Source organism: Dermacentor variabilis, chromosome 3, assembly GCF_050947875.1.
Source record: "Dermacentor variabilis isolate Ectoservices chromosome 3, ASM5094787v1, whole genome shotgun sequence".
Taxonomy (NCBI): domain Eukaryota; kingdom Metazoa; phylum Arthropoda; class Arachnida; order Ixodida; family Ixodidae; genus Dermacentor; species Dermacentor variabilis.
The window spans coordinates 131,066,699-131,090,234 of record NC_134570.1 but is presented as its reverse complement, the minus strand read 5'-3'; the positions used below and the strand labels follow the sequence as shown (position 1 = coordinate 131,090,234).

Genomic DNA, 23,536 nt, shown 5'->3' with positions numbered 1-23,536 from the left:
TACGCAACGTGATAAAGTCTATATAAGACAGCTAAATACTGTATAAAACATGTTTGGTGGGTTCTAGCTTCTACGACGTCTTTTTAGCATAAGTTGTCCTGTTTTATTTACGCATACATACACGTAAACCCAAGGTCTGCATACATTTCATGTTCACGTGTTCTTCTGTCTGTCCAATGAACATCCCATTTTATGCAGTCAAGACACAAGTATGCACTGTGTTTTGTACAGAACTGATTCCTATTCAACGATTTCTTTTTCTCACACGCAATGAGTCAAGTGCATGCATAAGTTAAGCTAATGTTATAGTAGGAATAAAATACAGAACGTCGACTAATATGGGGTTGTCGAAAAATTTTAAGCGTTTCGGCTTCCACACGGAAACCTTGTTCACTGAGCTGAGAGGCAAGAAACCTTCAGCTTATATATATAAACTATGTAAACTTCTGTAACCCCGTGTGCCACAATCGGTCCGTGGCTTTCTCGTTAGTACAGAGAGCCCAAAGAATTTGTGGCAAGCCAGAACATTTGGTTTCTGCTTTCGCGTGCATTTGACGTGAGCTCGGCGCTTGCAGCTACCCAAAAAGCTTTATTGCTTCTTCGGGAAACAAAGCCTTGCGCCCTAGGGAATCACGGGATGCCTCCGGCCAACGCCGCGCCGCAATGCCGTACGTTCCCGGCACCAGCGAAGCTTTGGAACGTGTCCTGCGTAAATATAACGGACAAGTCGCCCATGTTCCCAGTCGCAAGTTACGAAACGAGCTTGTCAACGTCAAGGGAAAACTAAGAAAGGAACGGTTTCCTGGCGCTGAATATAAAATGCCGTGCGGACTGCAATTATGTCTATATTGGTAAAAGTGACAAATTTGAGCGGACCCTAAAGGGGCACATGAACGATGTTCAAAAGAAAGTCATTTTCAGTGCACTCGCTGAGCACGCAGAAGCCAAGCAGCACGATTTCAACTGGAGCCAAGCTTCAGTCATTGCCCCAGAAAAGAACTGGACGAAGCAACAGTATCTGAAATCCCTGACTATCCAAACAACAGCACACACGCTTAATCGAAACGATGGCAATCTCCAGCCAACATACGTAAGATGCCTGAAGCGATCATTTACGCGGATTTATTTGCCTCTCAGCGCACTGACGAAGACTTCCGTGGGGAAGCCGAAACGTTTAAAATTTTTTGACTACCCCATTTTGGCCGGAGTTCTGTATTTCATTTCTATTATGCCGTTGCTTCCCGGCCAGACGAGATTTCGTCAAACCTTTAACTTCATTAAGGTAATGTTGTTGATGTAAGCTGGGCTCAGGTATACCTTCCAGGTAATGAGGAAATAAAAAAGTTTCCGTGCTTATGGCTCTGCAATTGATGGTGTGACAAATTCTTATGCTGCTGGGTAGCAAATTTATGACAATAAATACGTAACATATTGACCAAAACAGTGTGGCTAATGTAATAGAGGGAGCACATGATCTGCCTGCAGAGCCAATTAAATTTTGCCAGCAGTTCGTCCTCATTGCCTTTCTTCGATCACATAACTAATGCTGACATTTTTTTGTGAGAATTTGTGTTCCGAATATCCTCACGACAACAAAAAGACATTCTTTATATTGTGATAGGAGCTAAATCCACAGGCAGAATACACCATGGTCATGAACATGCCAAAGAATGCAAAGAGGTTACGCATAATGAGTGGCCGCATAATGAGTGGAAGCGTGGCCTGTGCAAAATAAAGATAAACGAGGTGGGCCGCTTCAAGAATCCTGCATCTTACGCCCACGAATGATTCGTGGCACTACGCTTACAGCTGGATGTAGGAACACAAGAAAAATACTTTGTAGACATATTTTGCCAGCACAAGTCATCTTAAGGCACGTTATTTGACACTGACTGTCGGCAGAATCGTGGGCCGCTTCAAGAATCCAGCATCTTACGCCCACGAATGATTCGTGGCACTACGCTTACAGCTGGATGTAGGAACACAAGAAAAATACTTTGTAGACATATTTTGCCAGCACAAGTCATCTTAAGGCACGTTATTTGACACTGACTGTCGGTAGAATCAACGAGAGGATAAAAACTAAACCACTTTCCAGGTGGATTATACTAGTAGTAGAGGCACAGTTTGGTGGAATTAAACTGAAGGCTCGTGTGAAAACGGGGGACACGAACCACAGAATCAATTAGGGTGTGTCTACACAGTAACGCCAAATTTTCCTTTTGCTTACTCTGCCTGCATTACTAAGGCGACCATGGCAAGCGAGTTGGCAAGGACTGTCGGCAAAATTTCATTCATGTGATTCTGCTAGCTGCTGGCAGAATATCGTATATGACATACCTTTGTTCAGTCTTACCCGTTTATATTTACATGCAGATTGCTTTTTGTCAGGTAAGCGTAAATTTGTACAAAATCAAAAGGAAGCATACCGTTCTCACTTATAAAATATTTATCTACCACGTCACTAGTTTCGGCGCAGATAGCCTATGCAATTGGTCACCAGAAAAAAAAAAAGGAAGCAGTTAGGGTTCTTGGGTATGCAAGCGGCTTGCATCTCGAAATATAAAGCTTTTATTTCATGCAATGGAGAAATTCCTGCTCTTAAGACCAATGTTCACATGAAAACAATGAAGACTACCAGAAATTTACATTCATGGCACTAATGCTCTCGGCTTTGCACATTTCACAAAAGCGGTGTGTGTCTTTACGTATGTTATTATTAAGAGGCTCAATAATTTACCTTCGCCGGTAGCAGTAGCTTCATAAGTGCAGTAACAATTCTGAAACAGATGATAATGTCGCAGAAAAGATCGGTGTGACAGGACGTCTCTATCGGGGTACTACATAAAATGGCATCGGCAATACTTATGCTCTGGTAACTTCTGAGAGCGCGCACACCGCACAAAACGAGCACTTTTACGCCTTACACCACTGCGACTCATCGCACATATATATCATTCGCATCTTGCGAACACTTCTCGCGATTTCTATCTCACAAACTACCGAGAGCTTGGACGTTGCGGCCACCGCGGCTCTTCGCAGCATGAAAATGGTTCACACGAGTCTCACGTAGTAGCACACGAGGAATGACAGCAATAACAAGGCAATAAAACTTATTGCCGCCGATCCTATCATCCGTTCTGAAAGTTGTAATGGACTGGCGTTCATCACTTCGCGGCAACGAAACGCATACACAGAAGACATACAAGTCGCGTACGCTGGGTGGGCCGATCGGGCACTCCTCATTTCGCCACGCCCTGAACACGTGCCATTCTTAGAATTGCACGTGCACGTGATGGGCATCTTGTTTGAAATGCATATGTGCAGCACGCCACAAAAGATCACGAAGTCGATGGCTTGAAATATTTCTTCCGACGCTCGCGAGAACGCAACACACTTCCTGTTTGTCGGTGTCTGTTTCAGTCGGCGATCGTACGCACCATAGAGTTTCATAAAATAATTGCTAGAGGAAACTCTAGCGCTGCGATCGTTCAGTCCCCAAGGGAATGATGGGCAGTACAATGATTTGTCTGATTTAAGTGCTTGTGGATTCAGACGCTCTTGTGGCTTTGTTTATTATAAGCTTCATTGGCCTTCAGTGTCCTAAATTGTCCTAAAATGTATACTTTTCTAACTGCAAAATAATCTGCGAACAAACACGATTGATACTAATTGCAGTCTTTCAGCCTGTCGAGGTGGCCAAACAGAAACGCGCCGACTAGCCCGCGAGAAATTCATAAGGGCATCCTATGCCGCTTGTCGATGCATGCGTCCGTGGCGTAATTCAGACGCATGCATCGCACTACTGCTTCATAGGTCCTCTGTTCGAACAGTTTTAATAAGGCTTACTTAGTTTAGTACTTTGTTTATTACTCATTACTTTTTTTGAACATGACGAGTTTACGAAGCTGTGTGAAGCCAGAAGGACGAAGCTTAGGCAAATTCATTTACTTCCCACGATTGCCATGCTGGCTGGACCGCCCCGTTTGCAGCACCCGTAGACGCTAGGGCCAGAGTTCACTCTAGTAATTAGTGTATGAAACTCTATGGTACTCACTGATGAGGTCTGGAAGGGCAGATTGACCTGCTGCCTTCGATTATTATTTCCGTGGAGGCTGATAACTGATTACAAATCACAAGAACGAGAAAAAATTACTGCTTCTGACGCGGCTGTAGCTTAGGTTTCGCGGCCCCACTTCGAGCAAGCGCGATGTTTGCCGTGGTGTCATCACATCCACCTCGGACCAGCCAATGAGAGACGACCAGGCATGTGCATGGCAAATTTGCGAAAGTTCGTCAATACGACACCACAGCCATCCGCAAGGCAGAGCAGAGCACCGAGGCGGAGTGCCAATCGGCAGGCGGGCTGAACGAATTTGGGCCATAAAGTTCCATAATTACAAAATTCCTTTTCTTAGTTTGCCTCCTTCTTCCGTTGCCTATTCATCATTATGAAAAAAAGAGGTCGAAAAAGGAGAATACGATGTGTTCTTCCACACTTCCATTTTACATCGAAGCTGTTAGCCTCTCGGTGGTCGGCATTTTTTTGTTTGCGTCCGTTAACAAATTATCACCTGCAGTGGCTCATGCCCCTGTAAGCGAGCAATAAATGCAGTTGCTCTTGTACCCACGTAAGTCAGAGGCTGGAAACGCTCACCAAAGTGAAGCCAACAGTGCTTACATTCTTTGGAATCACGCATACAACATACAGAACAGTATACTTTTGCACAAAGAACAAATAATCCGAACCACGTAACTGATAATATGGTTCTCCTGATTACAATGCGAAGCACGTAGCGCTCCCCCTTACCTTTATCAGTAAAGATTAATGTTGCGCAAGCTGCCGCTGTCGAGGTGAGGAGTGACGTCCCCAACCTATCGTATATGAAATAACCAGCCTAGACACTGGTTTCAATGTTGTCACAGCACCGCTATGGGCAGCGGCGTGCTGTTAAAATTACCATTATTCCCATTACTACCATTACTCTAAATTACCATTAGTGACATTACTCTAAAGCAATAAAATATTGCATAACCCCGTCGGCCGTTTTAGTGGTGGTTTTAAACAGCTTCGCTATACGTCCACTTCCGCAGGGCAGGAATGACGAGTGAAATGTTTCCAAACTTATTGCACTGATTTACATCCTGAAAATGGATATCGTGATACTGTGAAGTGCATCAATTAGTACATCGAAAGTGGACAGATTAAAGATGTGTTAGATCACGCTCACATTAGAAGGATGTTTAAAATGGAGCATAGCGAAACTTGCACTGTCACTGTAATGAGTTTCGAGGAAGCCATAACCTAATGAATTATATTTTAGCTATGTAAACACATAAGTATACTTTGCGTACTCGCGTTATTTGTATTTGGTGCTGTGGGAATCATGCGACGCGGGAATTATACAAGACGTACACGAAACGTTGTCCTAATTGCTTTCCATTGTCTTGTTCTTTTCCTTATGTGACCGGGAGCTGTTATTGAACTTCAACTTTTTCTATGGGTCTATTGTTATCAGTGCTAGCTTGAGTCAGATTTTCTTGGTAATTTTTTTAACTATCCTATGTTTAACAAGGTTCCAGGTCTAAAGTCGTCATCCGTATCATCTCTGGGACCCCTGCCTTTGTTCAAGCTATCTTCTCGTCTACATTTTCAATCTGCATTGAACTTCGCGGACTATTGCCGTCCCTTGGAAAGATTGTATCAAGGATACTGGTTTGTGTAACCAACGTTCAAGTAAAAAACACGAAGCCCCCACTTTTACTTCACCAGGGAATTGCGAAAAACTGTGCTACTTTCCAAAGCTTGGTTGCTCCGTCACCATCACTCGTCCTTTATCTGCTCAGTATACAGAAAGTTACATCATAGTAAACGCAGCTTTGCTTTTTTAATAACTTTTCAGTATAAGTCGTTGAATTGCACGTATACTCGCTTGCTCTGCTTGCTCCTTTACGAACTCATACTAGCACAATGCTGCGGATTCATATGCTTCTGAAGTGTTTGCTTTTATTTCATTTTTAATAAGGAAGTTGAATTTGATTCGAAAATATAGTGATTCGTTGCTAGCTTCTCTGTTGGCGGTGTTGCTCCTGCTTACAGGCGAAACTCCAGCGTGTCCGTGGGCGTGCCCTTGGACCGCTCGGACTTCACGGAGAGCATGAACGAGATGGAGGAGGAGTTTTCGGTGGCCGTATCTCCGAAGCTGATCGTCATGTTCGTCATGCACATGAGCGTCATGCTGCTCGTGCTCTACTACTTCTACCGCTACCTGGGTGAGCCCACGTCTGGAGCATCACAGTATACAGAGCTCGCAGTATACGGTGTGCCAGACGCACTCCTGAAATAAATTTTGAGTGAAATGGAACAATCAATTATATGCGCGCGCCAGCAGTCATGCAGGCGTTGAAGTTTGAGGGCGTTGAGTACGTACAGTGCGGTCCATTGTTAAAGTCTTCACGGTAAAGTGCGGTTGCCACATAGTTGTCGCTGTAGATGCAAGTAACGGCTGAAGCTCTATGTCTATGCAACCCACAAGTGTGCAGAAAGGTGCCAGAGCTACCAAGCACAAGTCACCTGCTGCCAAGCTTAGCGATTATCTATTAGCGAGAGGGAAATAATCGCTCGTGCTCTACATTCTTACGTTCCTTGCAACTGTGGACAGTGCTCTGCAGTACGCAAGTCCAGTGATTTGGACATTGGCAGATACTGCGCTACTCCTTCGCAAAAGAATAATAAAGCTACGTAAATTCCTGCGTAGAAGGCCAATCCCGGTGCCTTTCTTTCACACACTGCAGTGCATTTCATGGTGGTCATGTTCGCGATGGCGTCAGCCGTCGCCCTGATTTCCTGCCTGGAGCCACTCGTCAGCCGAATCAACATAGGAACATCGCAGTGAGATATCTTCCCATCTATCTTCTCAGGAGCTGTGCAACTCAAATTCATCGCCCGATGCGAGTTATTGCGGAACTGTTCCGCTGGTACGCGTTAGGTAAACTTCACTTCTGCGTTATACTCCAGCCTTACCAGATCTAGAAGCATGCGTGCCTATGCGTGCGTGCGGAAATAGACACCATAGTCAGTGTACCCTTCATTTCTTTTCTTGCGTGTTGAATAAAATGAATACTTTCGCTTGCTAGGTAATATCATTAGATTATATTAAGCGATCACTTTTTTGTATAAAGATGTGCGCGGGGTTTCGTGCTCACATTTATGAGGGGTGCAGTTAAGTTCACGCGGAATGTCGCCACGAAACGAGGTTAGTGCACTTTAATGTCGGGCTGCCTCATTTTGTGGGGTACACGCTGCTCGTCCGAACTGCTTTAAATCGCCCCCTACTATCCGTTTCACAATGCTTCAGGGTGCCGAAGCAAGTGGCGGCATGCTGCCAAACGCGCATGGAGGTGAGGCAGGTGGCGCTGCTGGCGTTCGGGGTGTCCGTGGGCACTGCTTGGTTCCTCTTGCGCCGCAACGACACCTTCGGCTGGATCCTTCAGGATCTACTCGGCGTCGCCTTCTGCATCAACATGCTCAAGAGCTTCCACTTGCCCAACCTCAAGGTACTCGCATGCACGAGTCATGCTAATTAAACTGTTTTGGACAGTGTAGAATCAATAACAAACAGAGCTCTTTCACCAACAGGAAGCTAGGCGGGCATAAAGTCGACTAGACGCTGAACTCACTAATGGGCCGACAATGAACTCGGCCTCGTTTCCCCGCATCCCACGGAGACTCGGCATTGATGCCGTCTCAATAAGAAATTGTGTTTGTACACGGTAACAGTCTTCGCGCTTACGTCTCCTGTATGCAAGAAAGGTAGCCGTGTCTCCTTCAATGGATATAACTTTGAGGAAACGCTTGCGCTGTTCTTGGACAGGCAACTATCGCCCTGCAAGTGAAGTCTATGCGCAGTCATTTGATGGAAAATGCTAGATTCGGTTATTCAAAAATGACAATGGACGCCTCGTCGCCGCATACATGAAGCGTTTCCACCATGGGCTAATTTTCTTTGCCTCACTTTAAGGAGGGCGCGTTTAATGTTGTATATCGGGAGCCATGTCGCGTGTTGCCTAAATATAGCTTTTACGCCTCATGAACGCCGCTTGCAGGGAGAATACGCTGCGCTGCGGTTTTGTATTATGCGAAAAGGCATTGCTTTTGCAGCATGTGAGGCAAACCACCGACAAGGGCAGCAAGGTTCGAAAAAGAAAGATAAACAATGAAAATAACGTTAAACTTTAGCAAGCACAGCTTTTTTACCAAAAATAATTTCCTAATGCAATACGAAGGTATGTCAATTTCTGAAATTTATTACTATCTAAAAAGAAGTCTTATGCTCTCCTGGCTATAGCCCCTTCTCAGATGTTAGAGAGATAAAAAACTCCCCCGTTGGTTGCAAGGAGCTCTTTATTTATTTATTTATTTATTTATTTATTTAGTACTTAGTAACCTACAGCCGCCGTAAAGTAATATTGTTCGGAAAAAACAACAATGTAAGACATTTCTAAAGAAATCAACGATCACAAAGGCAAACTCTCTCGAAAATTTTCGGTGCAGCGACATCGTAGAAAAACCCCAAATGAAAAATCTAAGAAACGTCAATCCACCGTATACAGCGAACAAATCCGAAAGTAAAGGTAATCTACTATAGGACATCCATTTCCGTTTTGGCAAAGATCGACTGACTGCTCCTACTTCGCCCGTTTTTAAGACTGTGCTTCCGCTCCCTTCACAATTCGTGCTCCCGCAGTGTGCGCCTCATATTGTCACCGTGATGCTTGAGTGCGGAAGTGTCAGCTGGAATTCAATTCTTGCAGCTGCTGTCCTTGCTCTTGACGCTCCTGCTGGTCTATGACGTGTTCTTCGTCTTCATTACGCCGTTCTTGCGCGCGGTAAGACAAACTGTCAAGCGCATTGTAATGTGTGTGTGTTTTTTTTAGTTAGATGGGTCTGGTATCAGTTGGTATTGCACACGCCTGTGTTAAATGGTGCTGAGCCGTGCTCCCGCAATGGTTGCGAAAGATAGCGCCACCCTTTTCATTTTGCATACGAACCGCCTCTGTTGCCCTTGCTAAAAGGGAAAAAAATTCGTATGGTACGATAGCTAATGTTGCCCGTCTATTCGCGAGCATGTATTTTTGATGCGAGACGTAAAATACCCATACGTATGCGTGACTGACTGCTTTCTGAGAGTGCGTGCAGTAGGTTCTATATTCAGATGAGTGCATGCTTGCCTGCCGAATTGTGCAAAGAGCCAGCTTCGTTTGTATCATGCCTTCATATATCTGTGCAATTAGGTAAAACTTTTGTAACTGTAACTTAGAACCGTATACGGCGTCAGTATGACGGGTGACTGCCATGGATAAGAGAAAAAAGTGTAGGTATTAACGCGTCTTGACTTAAAGCTGGTTCATTTGCCAGTGCGATTCTGAAAGCTAAATACGATAGTTGGATTCAGTGATCTTTTTTAGTGGTACTCGAAGTTGATATGCATGGCAGCGACACCAGTTCGAATTGAATAGTAGCACTTTGCTCACACGTTTCGAGAGTGGAAGGCAAAGTGCAGCGCATGGTACTTAATCTGTGTTTTAGCTTCTTGGAGTTGTTAAGCAGCCTGAAATCAGCCTCTGATTTAGGCGTATCTTTTTCGTGCAATTTTATTATTTCATTTTCTATTGCTTTCCTAAAGAAGAATGACCCACTCTGATTATTTATTTTTCATCGGATATTACTTCGTACTGTACAGCTATGCGAGGGCACAAATCGCTTCTGGGCGACTGACACTTGATTGCTTCGAGAACGGGTTCACTTACAACTTAACTGCACGTATTCAACTTGACAGTCAATGAAAGTATGGAAACAATCAAACATAATGGAAACGGGCAGACGAAGACGTTACAACAATATGGAAAATCGCAGTCTAGGCCAACCTTGACGTTCGCATTCGCAGAACCGCGAAAGCGTGATGGTCGAAGTGGCCAAAGGTTCCGGCGTCAAGGAGGTGCTGCCAATGGTTATCAAGTTCCCGAGGATTTACCGGAGCATCTACTCGAAATGCTTCCAGATGAAGTTCTCCATTTTGGGCCTCGGGGACATACTGGCGCCAGGCAAGCAACTTGGACGTGATGACAAGCGTATTCCGGCGTTTTGGTTGCGGCTGTCAAAAAGTCTAACGCATAAAAAAATGAAAACTTTTGATCGCAGGCTATTTGCTATCGTGTGCCTGTATTCTCATATGTTTATGCAATCTGTAAATATATATACGTAGTCATATGTCACGGCGATTGACTTCCGCCCAATTAGTGGCCGATCATTAGCGAGAATTCCTGCTGTGTTCGCCGCTGTAAAAATCGATACTGAAGAATGACATCAGTGTGCAGTCGGGGGATTTTGGGGCAACATGGCATTCTGAAATCATTTTCCCCCACTATTTCAATCTCGGGTTGTTTTCCATGTTTCACTGCCTCCCGCAGGTATGCTGATATCCTACTGCCACACATTCGACCTATTCGCGCTGGGCAGAAGATTTTACTTCTATATTGGTTGTTTTTGTAAGTACCACTTCCACTGGTAAGCAACCTTTCACTGGTACCTATTTGCTTAGCAGAACCTGTTCTCTAGTTGGCCCGTTAACACGACGGACACAAGGATAATGACAAGATAAAACGCTTCCTGCTGTTCGTAGTGTCACCTTCCTTGTATCTGGTGCATTCATGTCACGGTGGATGCTTCGAATCTGATTGTGTACAGTTGCTCAGACAACATAACTTAAGACGGCCAACTGGAACAATGGCTTATTCTCGTAAACATAAACAGGGACATCGTACCGTTGTCACTTGCAGTTGTCATGCGTCCTTAGGAGGTCGAAATGAAATCCAATTACGCTGCATAACGTACTGCACAGAAGGTAGCCAATAGGTTGCGAGGGACTCGGTAATGGAGGGTCGTGGATTCATTTTGGACTCCTGGAGCGCCTTGCACGGACACTTAATAATGAAAGCAATAACGAGTTTAAGGACGCGTTCCTAAATGTTCTATAGACAACGCCTAGTCCTCGCAAGAACGCGTTCTTAAACTGGTTATTACTTTCGTTATTAAATGTTCGTGCGAGCCGCCCCTGGTGCTCCTTTACGTCCTCTCAAAGCACGGAAGACGAGCGATTTTTGCATTCCATCTCCATCGGAATGCGGTCGCTGCACGCCCGGGTAATTTAACCCGCCACCTCGTGCTGTGCAGCAGAACGCCGTAACCTCTGAACCATCGCAGCTGTTGTCTCTTACGCTAGCTCCGACCGTGTACCTCTCGCATGGACCCTGAATCGAAACTTCTCCACCAAGCTGGCAATGTCTACGATTCTCGCGATATATGTTGCGACTTTGTTTGCCATATGCATCAGTGTCATGCTTCCATTTGTCTTGTATATACAGTCTTGCTTGATATTAGGGAGGCAAGGAAGCCTTACAATCACTTCAACGGAGGGGGCAGTGGGAGGTGACTGCTTTGAGTCAGGAAGTGAGGCGCAGCGCTGTAGACGACAGTTTGAGATAAAAATAGTCGCCTACGGTGAATAGATGAAAATGGATATGCACTCAAAAGTGAGTGTTTGTGAAGAGGTGGTCATGTTCAATGCGCGCCGTCGCTGCAGCTTACGGCATGGGCATGGTGACCACGTTCCTGGCGCTGGAACTCATGCACAACGCTCAGCCGGCGCTGCTCTACCTTGTGCCCTTCACGATCATTCCGACGGTGACCACGGCCTGGTACAAGGGACACCTCTTCGCAATCTGGAACGGAGTCAAAGTGCGCGCGCCACTTCATTGCCAGCACTTGTAGCGCGTTCGCGATTAGGCTGCGCGAATGGCCGCCCTTCAAAGCGTCTCCGAAAAGGCTCAGAGCGACCTGAGATCGTGGCTAGCGAGAATGCAGTGCTAAGTTGTGAGGTCAAAACCTTGATTCTGTATTGAAACGTTACAGGCGTTACGTTTCACGTAGAAAAACAGAAAATAAAAATCGGCGGATCCCGCGCTTTTGTGGTAACTGATGTCATGGAAAGATTCCTTTGTTTGCACAAATGTTAAATGTGCGCGTTGCGCAAAACAAAACTCTCCAAAAGGAAATGTTTGTACAGCATAACGCAAATAGAATGTTCTCCGACGCACTACGCTCCATCCGACTTACAAACTCAATTTTGGGTTGCCAACTTGTCTACTTTACTGCAGCTCAAAGCTTCTGGCTCAATCTATGCTCAGGCTTTAGTTTTCTTTAACTGCAAGTTGCTGCTCCACACTCGGCTGCTCCTGTTGCCGGCTTCATGTTCACTTCACGATAGCCAACTTCAATGTACTGTTGCCGACTTCATCACTTCTTGCTCTCTTGCCCTGCTTGTGTACACGAATACATACTCATTATGAGGCATTGGCCACGATAGAGCGCATACCTAGTGACATATACATACTGCCACAAGTCTTACTGGCTATGGTCTTGCGGCGCTAAGCACGGGGTCGCTGGATCAAATCCCGTCCTTGGCGGCCGCATTTCGATAGAGGTGACATGCAAACACACCCGTCTACTTAGGTGCACGTTACACAACTCCAGGTGTTCAAGCCTAATCTGGAGTGCCCCACTACGGCGGGCCTCATAATCAGATCGTGGTTTCGGCACGGAAAGCCCCATAATTTTCATTTTTGAAGTGTAATAATAGTGCGGCCGTAACAATTTTTTTCTTCATGGCCTACCACATTTTAGAGGGTGTTGCTTTCTCTTTAAGTCTGGTCAGGGCTTTTACGATAATGCGAACCCATTTGCGATCTTGCGTAGAGCGTTTTCTCACTCTCCTGCATTTTTGAGCGCCCGCCGCTGACGCTAGCGACGCTCTCCGCGCAGCGATGGGTAATTCTTCTCGATCGTAATTCTTCATGTCTACAGAGGAGAGTTCTCCGGCCTGTTTGGGTAGTTTACGGCGCTAAAAGGGAAGAAAAGGAAGGAGATAATGCCGAGCTCCCCTGCAGGGAAAATGTAGCTGCAATGTAGCTGAGCGCCAACATCCGGGACAACACCGTTTACTTCGGGGACACGATTGGTCGAGGGCGATCCGTGGGCTATCCAGACCTCTAAACGCAGTGTATGAACCATATGATTTACTGCGAGAGCGGTTCTGGACCGACGTCTGATCGACGTCAGCTAGAGGTTGAGTCGACTTCTAACTTTGTGATCCGCTATAATCATCATGACAATTATCATCATCAGCGCCATCAGCATCATCATCACATACCGAATAACCCAGCTGCCCCACTGGCGCCCAGTGGCCCCAGTGCACTTGCAAACGTTTAAGTGCACAATCTCAGGGATCGGCTCACAAAAGAGGCTAGAAACAGACGTCAGAACCGACTTACCCGACGCGGAAAAGTGGCCATAACACGCCACATTGTCATCAGAAATTTACCGTTCTCCGACGTCGAAGCAGCTCATTCATCCATGTTCATTTGAACAGCGAATTCAATCACCACCCCTCGAAAGCCCTCAACAACTGCCCAATCCTATGTGCTGGGTCACCAAGAGGCATATATCTCTCATTGTGCGCTTGAATTCCTGATTTTGTTTTGAGCAAAGTAAAGTTTCGACAACATTTTTTAGCTCTTTCGAGAGGCGCAGTTAAGATGGGCTGAATGCAGAGTCTGTGAAGTTGGCGGCGGCCACATTTCCAGGGAGCCGAAGCACAAAAACGCTCGTGTAGCATACATTTGGTGCACGTTAAACAAATCCGCTTGGTCAAAATTAATCCGGAGTTCCTCACACGGCCTGCTTGTCGTATAATCGTATCGTGCTTTTCGCACGTGATTTCCCCAACATCATTTTTTTTAAGCTGCTAAGAAGCACTAGTTGTTGATATTCCTAATTTCTGTGGGCTTGCCGGATAATCGTGTTCTCTGATTATTCCTTGGGAAAGGTGTTCTACTTTACAAAGTCTCTCCTGTGTTCTATTTATTTAGGACAGCACCTAACGTTAATGGCGAGGTTCCTAGAGTGGTACAGAATTGCTGTTGATGGGCAATGGTAAAATCTAATTAAAGAGAAAGGTGGGCCTCAGCTGAATTTAATGGCGAAGCTGCAAAGGAAACGCACACGGTTCTTGGAAAACAAAGCTTTGCAGTTATAGAAAATCCGACCTTGTCCAAGACTTAAATCACCATTTTGAACTTTCTCGGGGGGTCAGTTATCATGTGAGTCAATTACGCGTCAAGTTGATTAGCTTGCCCTCGGCCTAACATCTGCTCCTTGTGCTGCTTGTACAGAGTTTGTAAGAGTGTGCACAGAGGTAGTACAGTGGCTGATTTTAAGAGGTTGTGCAAATCGTTGGTCATTGGTGATGGCAAAGAGATAATGACACTGAAAAGATGTTTCGCAAGTAATCATGTGCTGAGCCACAATTTATTATTATGTAAGCATACCAGTTCTATTCCTCAAGTATGGCTTTTCTCAAAAATTTTCACGTATTAGTTATTTTCTGTTTTATGTGCCAAAACCAGGATATGACTATGTGGCAAGCCGTTGTGCGGGACTCCGAAATAATTTTGATCACCTGGGTTCTTTAACCTGCACCCAATGCAGGGTGCGCGGAGGTTTTTGCATTTCTTCCCATCGTTATGCGGCCCCCGTGGCTGGGATTCGATCCCGCGCCCTCGGATTTACCAGAGGAACGCCAAAGTCACTACGCTGCCCCGGTGGGTGGTGGCGTAGGGGCTTTACATTAGTCGTACACATGGTAATCATCAAACACGAACAAGAATGATAATACTCGTGGTAGAATTCTGTCCGTAAGCATAAGATGACGTACTATGCGTACTCTCGCGCAATTAGTAATTCATTCTGCCAGTTGCACTTTGTGTGTCAATACTTTCGTCACAGCTTGTTGTGCTCGATCAATTGATCAGCGTGCGCAGGAAGCCATGTCGGTGAAAGCCATCAAGGGATCCGCCATTAGGGATATGGACCAATGCATTAGAACAAGTTATCGAACGAAAAAAAATGGGAAAGTAACCTTAGACAGTTTACGAGCATAACTAAACTTGTTTAGCAGCGTGAGGAACGAGAAAAAAAAAGAAAGGCCCACACGTTACCCACGGCGCACTAGTGTTGGCTACGCCATTTGTCGGTGCCGTTCGCACAAAAGAGAGCATTAAGAGAGTGACATTCAGCTAGCGGCAATCGATATTAGCCGCAGTGAAAACGAAGTTGCGGCAAGCGCAATACGTAGTTTTAGGTCGTATTTTTTGTGGTGACAGGGGCCTTTTCCCGCAAGCTTGCGCTTTTTTAATGTTGTTAACGCAGTTCTTGGACTGGTCGCTCTTGTACGATTCCATTAGCGCAGTCGTAACTGATCTGCCTGGCATTTTTCTTCGTTCTTCGATTCGCGTAACAGTTGGGTGAGAACGGTCGCAAAGACGGGGGCGACAGCGATACGAAGATATGGGCACCGCAACCCAATCATGGCGGACGCGAAGCCAAGGGCGGAAATTCAGCTGCTAACTTCGCATCGGACAACCCTGAGGGTGCCGCCGACATGGGCACCAAGGGGCGTCAGAGACATAGACCGAAGAGCAAGAGTCCAGAAGATCAAGGTAAATGAAAAATCTGAAGGAGTGCATTGATGTGAGATTGTTCAATTATTTTATTATCATTATTATTATTTGCGTCAACTGAAGGTGCTCGATCTCGAAACACCAGAGAAATCGAGTAGAACTTGTTGCTGGGCGAGTTGGTTGGGATCTAACGAATACATTGTTGCGCTAAAAAAGGAATATAAAGACTTGGGAAAGAAGAGTACGAAAGCGCTCAATCTGTCGTTTCGTACTCTTCCTTCCCAAGTCTTTATTTTCCTTTTTTTGGCGCAACAATGTATTCATTAGACTAGAGAAATCACTGGCAAGCTTTGGAACGCCACAAATAATTAGCTCTATAGTAGCTTTTCTCTGAACCACTCTAGCTTTCGTTTCACAGGAGCTGTATCAGTAACGAAACCAAGACTGTGTGATAGAAGGCTATTATGGTAGATTATTCAAGCTGTTAGGTTGCTATAAAACTGTGCTGTTAAGTTCTACCTTTATGCTCTTACAAATACGCTGGTAAGTCATGCACTCTAATGTAGTGGCTGATATTAAGTTTTTCCTTCTACGTCTCTTTTTTTTTTTTCCTTCACAATGACTGAGTGTCTCACCCAGTGATTTTGTTTTGGCGCACCACTGCTCTGTCTCCCTTCTTGCGTCTGTTCCCTGAGTGCTCATCCTAAACGTTCCGTTCTCGATGCTCTTCCCATTAAGGAAAATCTATTCGTGTCTCCAGGGGACGAACCGGGCTCCTCCAAAAACAGCAACCTGCCGCTTGACGAGGGCAGCTCGCTCATTGGCGGCGACGGCCACGGAGCCGCCGATGACGAGGAGATCGCGGCGTCCCCACACGGCGTCGCGAGTCCGAACTTCGCTGCGGGCACGGGCGAAGCCGAGAGCGTGCGAGCCGGGACGCATGCGCCTTGCGCCGCCGTCTTCGCCTCCGACGAGTGCCCGGCCACAGACGTGGTGCCGGCTTCGCACAAACGCGTCCCGCTGCACCTGGGCTACTACAGCACGTGGGAGGATCGCCTCTCTCGCTTTGTGCTCAGCAACCAGAGGAAGAACGGGCTGCGCCGAGACGCCGCGAACGCGCACCCAACCAGCCCGTCAACCGTGTAGACCAGCACAGCGGACTTTCCGCACGGCTGGTTTAGTAGTGTACGACAAATTCGAAAAAAAAGCTATCTGTTCATTGTGACCAGTTTACGCACTAGCGGAGAGAAAAAAAAAATGCCTTAGAAAAGTTATTGCGCGCCGAAACGGCTCAAACACGCGTGAAGTACTCCGAAATGTATGACGTAACAATGGCGTATAGATGACTCAGTTTGCACGCGAAATTCAAAATGGAAACGGAATACAACCAGCAGGGAATCCGAGTAACAGAGCAGTAACGTACCGCTTTTATTGAGCATACTTACGCTGCATTCTGGGTGGTATTGACAGCGCACCGGAACTCTCTTCGGTCTTTTCTTTATTGTGTGTGTTTGTGTGTCTGTGAGATATGATTCGATGACCTAGAATACAAAACTTTTAAGAAATGTTGGGAGGCAGCTGCACTCAGAGTCGCCATTTAGCAGTTACAGAAAGACACAGGGCTATTGATGTCTCACTTTGGATTATTTGTGTTGCGTATTGGACGGCTTCTTAAATATGTATTGCATTTAAGTGTATGTTTGAGTTCTGTACTCATTGTATTAACTATAAGCCGGTATTTTGATCTTATACTCCATTTATCTGTATCGTCATGTTACATTGAAGGTGAAGAAAACAGTGAATCTCGAAACTAACTCCTTATTGAACGAACCTGCCCCCACAAAAACAGCTACACTCAAAGCACAACGATAGCGGCGAGCACAGACGGCGATCGTTGAAATCTCATATCGGGTCAAGCGCGTCGGCTTTCATGCATGACACGTCGAGCGTTCCAGTGTAATCGCAGTAGGACACATGCCTTTGAGAAAGTATTACACAATTCGCATCATGGACACAATAAGATTACACAAGGTTAAGCTCGGTGACAACAGGCAATGAATAGAGCCATTGATAACATTACAGAAACTTTCGATACATGCAGGCGCGTCCTGCGTCGAGCAATAAATTTTAAAGTTTGTTAGCCGGTCAACGGCAGTCGCAGAGGAAAAATAAGTTCACGTGTCAGTATTATCTTGCATGGTGTAGAAAGGTATCTAGGTTAAATAAGCTTAGTTTCTATTCATGTTCACGGAGCTCAGCTTCAGTTAGCAGAAATTAAAAACACATATTACGCAAATACAACACACATGTTGGGAAAATATTCCATTACATGGATACCCGCGTGCGAATCTGTCCTATGCAATGAAACTGAACACGAGCTGGCCCGAGCTCTCTACCACCGTGCGGCTGCGGAACACCCCGAAGGTGGGGGAATGAAATATCGTGTAATCACATATCATGAAATCAGTGAACAATAACAACTTGAAAAGAGAAACCTCCCACCTCAGGATCTGTCTCTCTCCTGCAACAAGGCGCGTATATTGAGGCGATTGCAAGCCGGTACATATTGAGTCAATCGTACGCAGACAGGGGACGAACATGACGCCGTATGGAAAGATTGCGGCTAGAGGGGTGTGCTAGACCACATAATCTGGGAATGTGACGGTTCCCCATGGATGAGCCAAAACATAGATAGTAGAAAAGTTTGGGAGGCCTGGCTGCCGAGCGAAGACTCCAACGTCCAGCAGCAAGCCATCCGCCTGGCGGCTGAGGCCATGAAGAAGGAACTTCACTAGTCCTTATTCTGCGGGGCAGTCTCTGATCCCCCTCGGCCTGCGTGCCGGGCCGGGCTCAGACAGCCCGTTTTCGGTGTAAAAAAAGTTTTTCATTCATTCATTCAGTGGCATCAGTAAAGTTTCGTTAGTTCTCTCGTCCTCGCCTCTCCGTTGGAACGCGAAGTTTCTCGGAAGATTATCGGCAGTTGTTGACCGAGTGCAGACAGGAAGCGATGGAGATCAGATGTACAAGAAATATTTATAGCTAAACTTTTCTATATAAATGGCAGGTAAAACAAATGCATTACAAGCTTGAACAATCGAGAAACAGTCTCACTCTTCGACTGTCTCAATGACTGTCAGAGCCCAGACTTGTTTTAACGTACATGGTACGGAACCTCACTGATCTATCAGCAATTCTGATTTCATCCCACTCTCACGTACATGGTACGGAGCCTCACTGATCTATCAGCAACCCTGTTTTCAGCCAAGTCTGAGGGACAGCATGTGTCCTGATTATTGTAGCCCCAATAGACCATGAAAAACGGCGGTAGGGCCGTTGGCCCGTCCCGCAGATTCAGTTGCCAATGAGAGTCCAAAATTTAAGCCACTACCCAAAGGGTTGGATTTACACTTAAAAGTAAACATATCGGAAAACTATGCTCTTTTCCCTCTTCCCCGAAACTCCGTTGACCTCTCATTTCTACGTAGTCGGTGACGGCCTCAGCAAAACATGCCAGGCACGCACAATGTATTGCTAGGCCGCCTCAAACCCCGATGGCGTCACTAGACCGCAAATGTCTCGGAAGCCGGGGCTTCAACACCGCGTACTGCAGCTGCACTCAAGGTTTGTCCGCGTGGGAGATTTACGACCGTCCATGGCATCCAAACTTATTGTCTAAAAGACAAAGTTCTCCGAGTGCTTATTCAAGACGACGCCGTCCAAATGTGCTCCTCACATGCGCATTGCATCTCTACAGCGCACACTGTAAGCTGTTATTCGACACCACGCGGGCTTTTCTCCGCACCCAGCATCAATAGCCACCGATTGCCTCCCGGAGGCGTAGAAGAATAGACCCCCGCTCCGTATATGCAGCACGTGGTCAGTGTTGCTAGGCCGTTCTTAACCTGAACGGCGCCTCCAATTAGCGAGGGACTCTGGAGCCGGCGCCACAACACCGCGTACAGCAGTCCTATTCAAGACTTGTCTGTGTGGACCTATATGGCCGTCGGCGGAATGCCAACTCCGCCTCTCCCGAATCCACACATCGCCCGCCCCCTGGCATATGCCGTGGCTCGTCACCAGACACCGTGCGGTCCTTCTGGCCCTTCATAAAACACAAACAGCTGTCCCGCGGACATGGACGGAAGTGGACCCCTCTCTATACACAAAGCACGTAGGCGACTCGCGACACTTAATTACACAAAACAATCAAAGCGGCATTGGCGAATCTATGTGAAGCGAAGCTTTAGCAAGCGATATGTTAAATGCAGCTCAGCTAAATGCAATGGGTGCAATTCGCGTCGACGCAGTGGCGTCATGAGTACTAAGACGATGTATGATGTTTATTATGGAGTCGTTGTTCTGTTCAGCAACGCTGGAAACGAGTTACAACAAATGATTAAGCACCGTAACACAGAGAGTGTAAGAGTGGCGTTGAAGATTAATATGCAGAAGACAAGGATAATCATGAATAGCCGGGCAAGGTAACAAGAGTTCAGGATCGCCAGTCAGTCTCTACAGTCTGTGATTGAATACGTTTACGTAGGTCAATTGTTCACAGGGAACCCTGACCATGAGAAGGAAATTCACAGACGAATAAAAATGGTTAGAGCCCTTACGGCAGGCATTGTCATCTTCTGACTGGAAGCTTACCATTATGATTGAAAAGGAAGGTGTACAATCGGTGCATTTTACCGGTGCTGACATAACGGGCAAAAACTTGGAGACGCTTGAGAACAAGTTAAAGACCGCGCAAAGTGCCATGGACCGAAGAATGCTAGACATAACGTTAAGAGACAGAAAGGCAGTGGTTTGGATCAAAGAGCAAGCGGGTATAAGCGATATTCTACTCCAGATGAAGAGAAAATATGAAGCTGAACACTTCATGTAATGCATAGGTTAGGTAACCAATGGACGACTATAGGATTACCGAATGGGTGCCAAGAAAAGGGAAGCGCAGTCGAGCACGGTAGACGACTAGGTAAGCCGATGAAATGAGGAAATTCGCGAGTGCTAGTTGGAATCGGTTGGCGCAGGACAGGGGTAATTGGAAATCGCACGGAGAGGCCTTCGTCCTGCAGCGTACATAAAATAGGCTGCCGCCGCTGCCACCGCTGCCTGCAGTGGACATAAAATAGGCTGCCGCTGCTGCTGCTGCTGCTGCTGCTGATGATGATGATAGAGGCAAGAATATTGACGATAGGCGACTGCACTCAAGTATATAGGCGACTATGGCGGCGTTGCATAATATGCCAATTTAAAAACCGCCTTGTACATGTGAATACATTTAGGATCGATTCTGTATCTGCTACGTGCTCAACAGACAAGAATGGGTAGTCATATATAACATTGGCTATCGTGCGCCATTCCATTCAGAGATAAGGCAAGTATTTGCGCCTGTGATAAAAGAGTGGGTGGTATGTCGGCAGGAACATGATCAAGACAGTGACGACAACAGTAAGACAGCGATGGAAGGACAGCTTACTTGTCGCACTGCTGCGAAGCTGCTTGACAACATGCTCCGTTACGACCTTCCACAAATCTCTGTATCTGAAAAACGTGGTTACGGAACGGAAGAAGACATCGAGAAAGCTGGCGCCTGAGTAAGTGGTAACTGGTAGGTCAAGCAGAGGGGCAGCTGGCATTAAAAAGAAAGAAATACTGACGGTAGGATGTAAAGGGTAGAAACAAAAAACACACCATGGATTTTGCGATGAAAGCAAGCAATAAACAAATTACGCAGGTCCAACGCACATGCTGAAGTTACTCACCGTGCAAGTAAATGTGTTGTGTAGGAGTGTGTTTATTTTTATCCTGAACAAAGTGCAAATTCATGCAATGTTTGCCTAAATCAGGCGGATGCATTCTGCGAGACGTCACTGCTGCGTTGTCACATGAACGAAGGCGATGTATGATGTTCATGGAAAAAGAAAAAGCATATGCATATCCCACGCACTGTGGTACTCGCTGTACGCGAAGCATTCATGAGCCATCAAGGCAAAACGGCGCGCTACGACAAGAGGCGCGCTGCAGATTTCAGCGACGAGCGCGTCTCTCAGCCACTTTGGCGTACCTTTTAGAGGAAGCGGAACTTTTATTCAGCATTAAAACGTGTCGAATCGCAAGACATAACTTCTTAAGCTCGTCGAAGCACACCACAGAAGGATGAGAGGCGCGCAGCCAATTTAGACGACGAACTGGTCCGTAACTTTTATCAGAGTCCTTTAATGTTGTTTTGTATATTAAAGGACTCTGCACACGTTTCATAAGTACACTGTTGCTATGCGACTCGAATAATGCGCCAAGCGGGCCAAAGCGCTGTCTCTCACCGCGGACGTTCGGAGATTGCTCAGGGCACATACTCAGTGGCGCGAAAGCGGGGTGTGCAAAATATAACAAAGATCATAGCAGCAGGAGTTTCTCGCGCTGTTTCATTAAAAGGCCGGTGGGCTTTAAAGGCACCTACACAAAAAGAATATATGTGTCGTATGTGGACTGAATAGCGTAGAAAAAAATCACTATCATCATCATCATCACCGCTTCGACGTCTATCAAGGATAGCTAGACACGAGCGCATGACTAATGGAAGGACTGGCTGACCTTTACAGCGACGCTCTTTACCTGTATACTATAGCCCCCGTATGGATCCTCCGCATGCGTTCCCAGAAGGATACTCTGGGCGGCTGGTGTCCGTATCGTGGATAGGAATGCGCGCGCAGGCGACTATTTGGGGGAGAGGGGGAAAGAGTGCAGCGACGGTGCCTGCGCACGTGGCCCGCGCTTCTGCAGTTAAAACGTCACGCGCGTCGGAGGTTGCAGCCGGCGCGGTTGCAGCAGCGGTTGCAGCAGATGCATGGAAGGTTTGTTAACTGTAGGAGCGCTTGTGGCGGCATTGCGTTGTGCCGCATGAAAAACAAATGTATGGTATAGTGTATGCCACCCATGTATGCAGCCTAAACAGCTTCGCTAGTAATTCGTCCCCATAAGAATGTTGCCGCCTTGCAAATTTTTCAGCATGGTGAGGGCCTCGTGTGTCGTCGCCTTTCGGTGGAGAGAAGTGACCAGTTACACCATTATTCTGCCCACTTCTCGTTTTAACTGCTGTCAGATGTCGTCGAAACGCCTCGTTTTCCTAGCCGAGTTCACGGCCACCTGGGTACGTGAGATTCCGGAACTACGAGGTCAGGACCATTCAGAAATCCTTCTATATTGTGTTACCCATCGTGATCAGCAAAACACACCTTCCGAAGATAAATCAAGGAAGTTTTTAGGCAAGTAAGATTCACGGAATGGGCTGAAATTTTCCACCATAAGACAGCCTCACGGCCAGCAGGGTTATAGGCCCGAGCTAGCTGGTATGCTCGGATGTCTTAGTTAAAAGTTCAAATCCTCGAGCAGGTTCTCGTACCTTATTTAATATGCGTCCTGTTTCCAGGTCGTTCATCCCTTCACTCCTTTACACGACAGTATATGGAAGAAATAAATTCAGAATTATTCCTTACGCAGTGGTGGTAATCTGTCGACCAACATTAAGGGCTATATAAAGCGTTTTGCCGCTCCGACGAAGGCCTGTTCCACAGGGGCAATCGCAGATAGCTGGGAGAGGCCTTCGTGGTGCCGTGGGCACAAAAATTAGACTGATGATGATGATGATGATGATGATGATGATGATGATGATGATGATGATGATGATGATGATGTAACCAGTTTAGTGAAGCCTGGCTCGCATGTCCAAAACCGAGGAATTGCATCTCACACGGGATGGCAACAAAGAAAGCTTCGCTTTAAGATTTGTACAATAACACGAAGAACAGTTCCTTGCTTTTCTAAGCCCGTGTTGGGTGTCTGAGGAAAAAAACGTACCTACAGGACCAAATCGCAGGGAGAGGCACGTGTATACTGCGGGAAATATACCAAGACGACTCGGCCCATCGAAGTAGAATGCCGAGATATGCACCCCGCC

At 46.3% G+C, this 23,536-nt stretch overlaps 2 protein-coding genes across 2 annotated transcripts in view; both read left to right on the top strand.

The window, feature by feature from the left end:
- Positions 1-11,492, top strand: part of LOC142574758 (signal peptide peptidase-like 2B) — a 36,323-nt gene extending 24,831 nt beyond the window's left edge. Inside the window, exons 7-12 of the mRNA XM_075683776.1 lie at positions 6,101-6,273; positions 6,796-6,892; positions 7,359-7,557; positions 8,815-8,889; positions 9,948-10,104; positions 11,425-11,492. Of these exons, the coding sequence (XP_075539891.1) occupies positions 6,101-6,273; positions 6,796-6,892; positions 7,359-7,557; positions 8,815-8,889; positions 9,948-10,104; positions 11,425-11,492 (769 nt within the window). The remainder of the gene's footprint in view (positions 1-6,100; positions 6,274-6,795; positions 6,893-7,358; positions 7,558-8,814; positions 8,890-9,947; positions 10,105-11,424) is intronic.
- On the top strand, positions 10,474-16,729 carry LOC142574186 (uncharacterized). Its single transcript, XM_075683335.1, has 4 exons — positions 10,474-10,548; positions 11,643-11,797; positions 15,417-15,615; positions 16,337-16,729. Exons 2-4 carry the CDS (start codon positions 11,651-11,653, stop codon positions 16,720-16,722), a joined length of 732 nt encoding a protein of 243 aa, XP_075539450.1. The 5' UTR covers positions 10,474-10,548; positions 11,643-11,650; the 3' UTR covers positions 16,723-16,729.
- Positions 16,730-23,536: the final 6,807 nt, after the last annotated feature.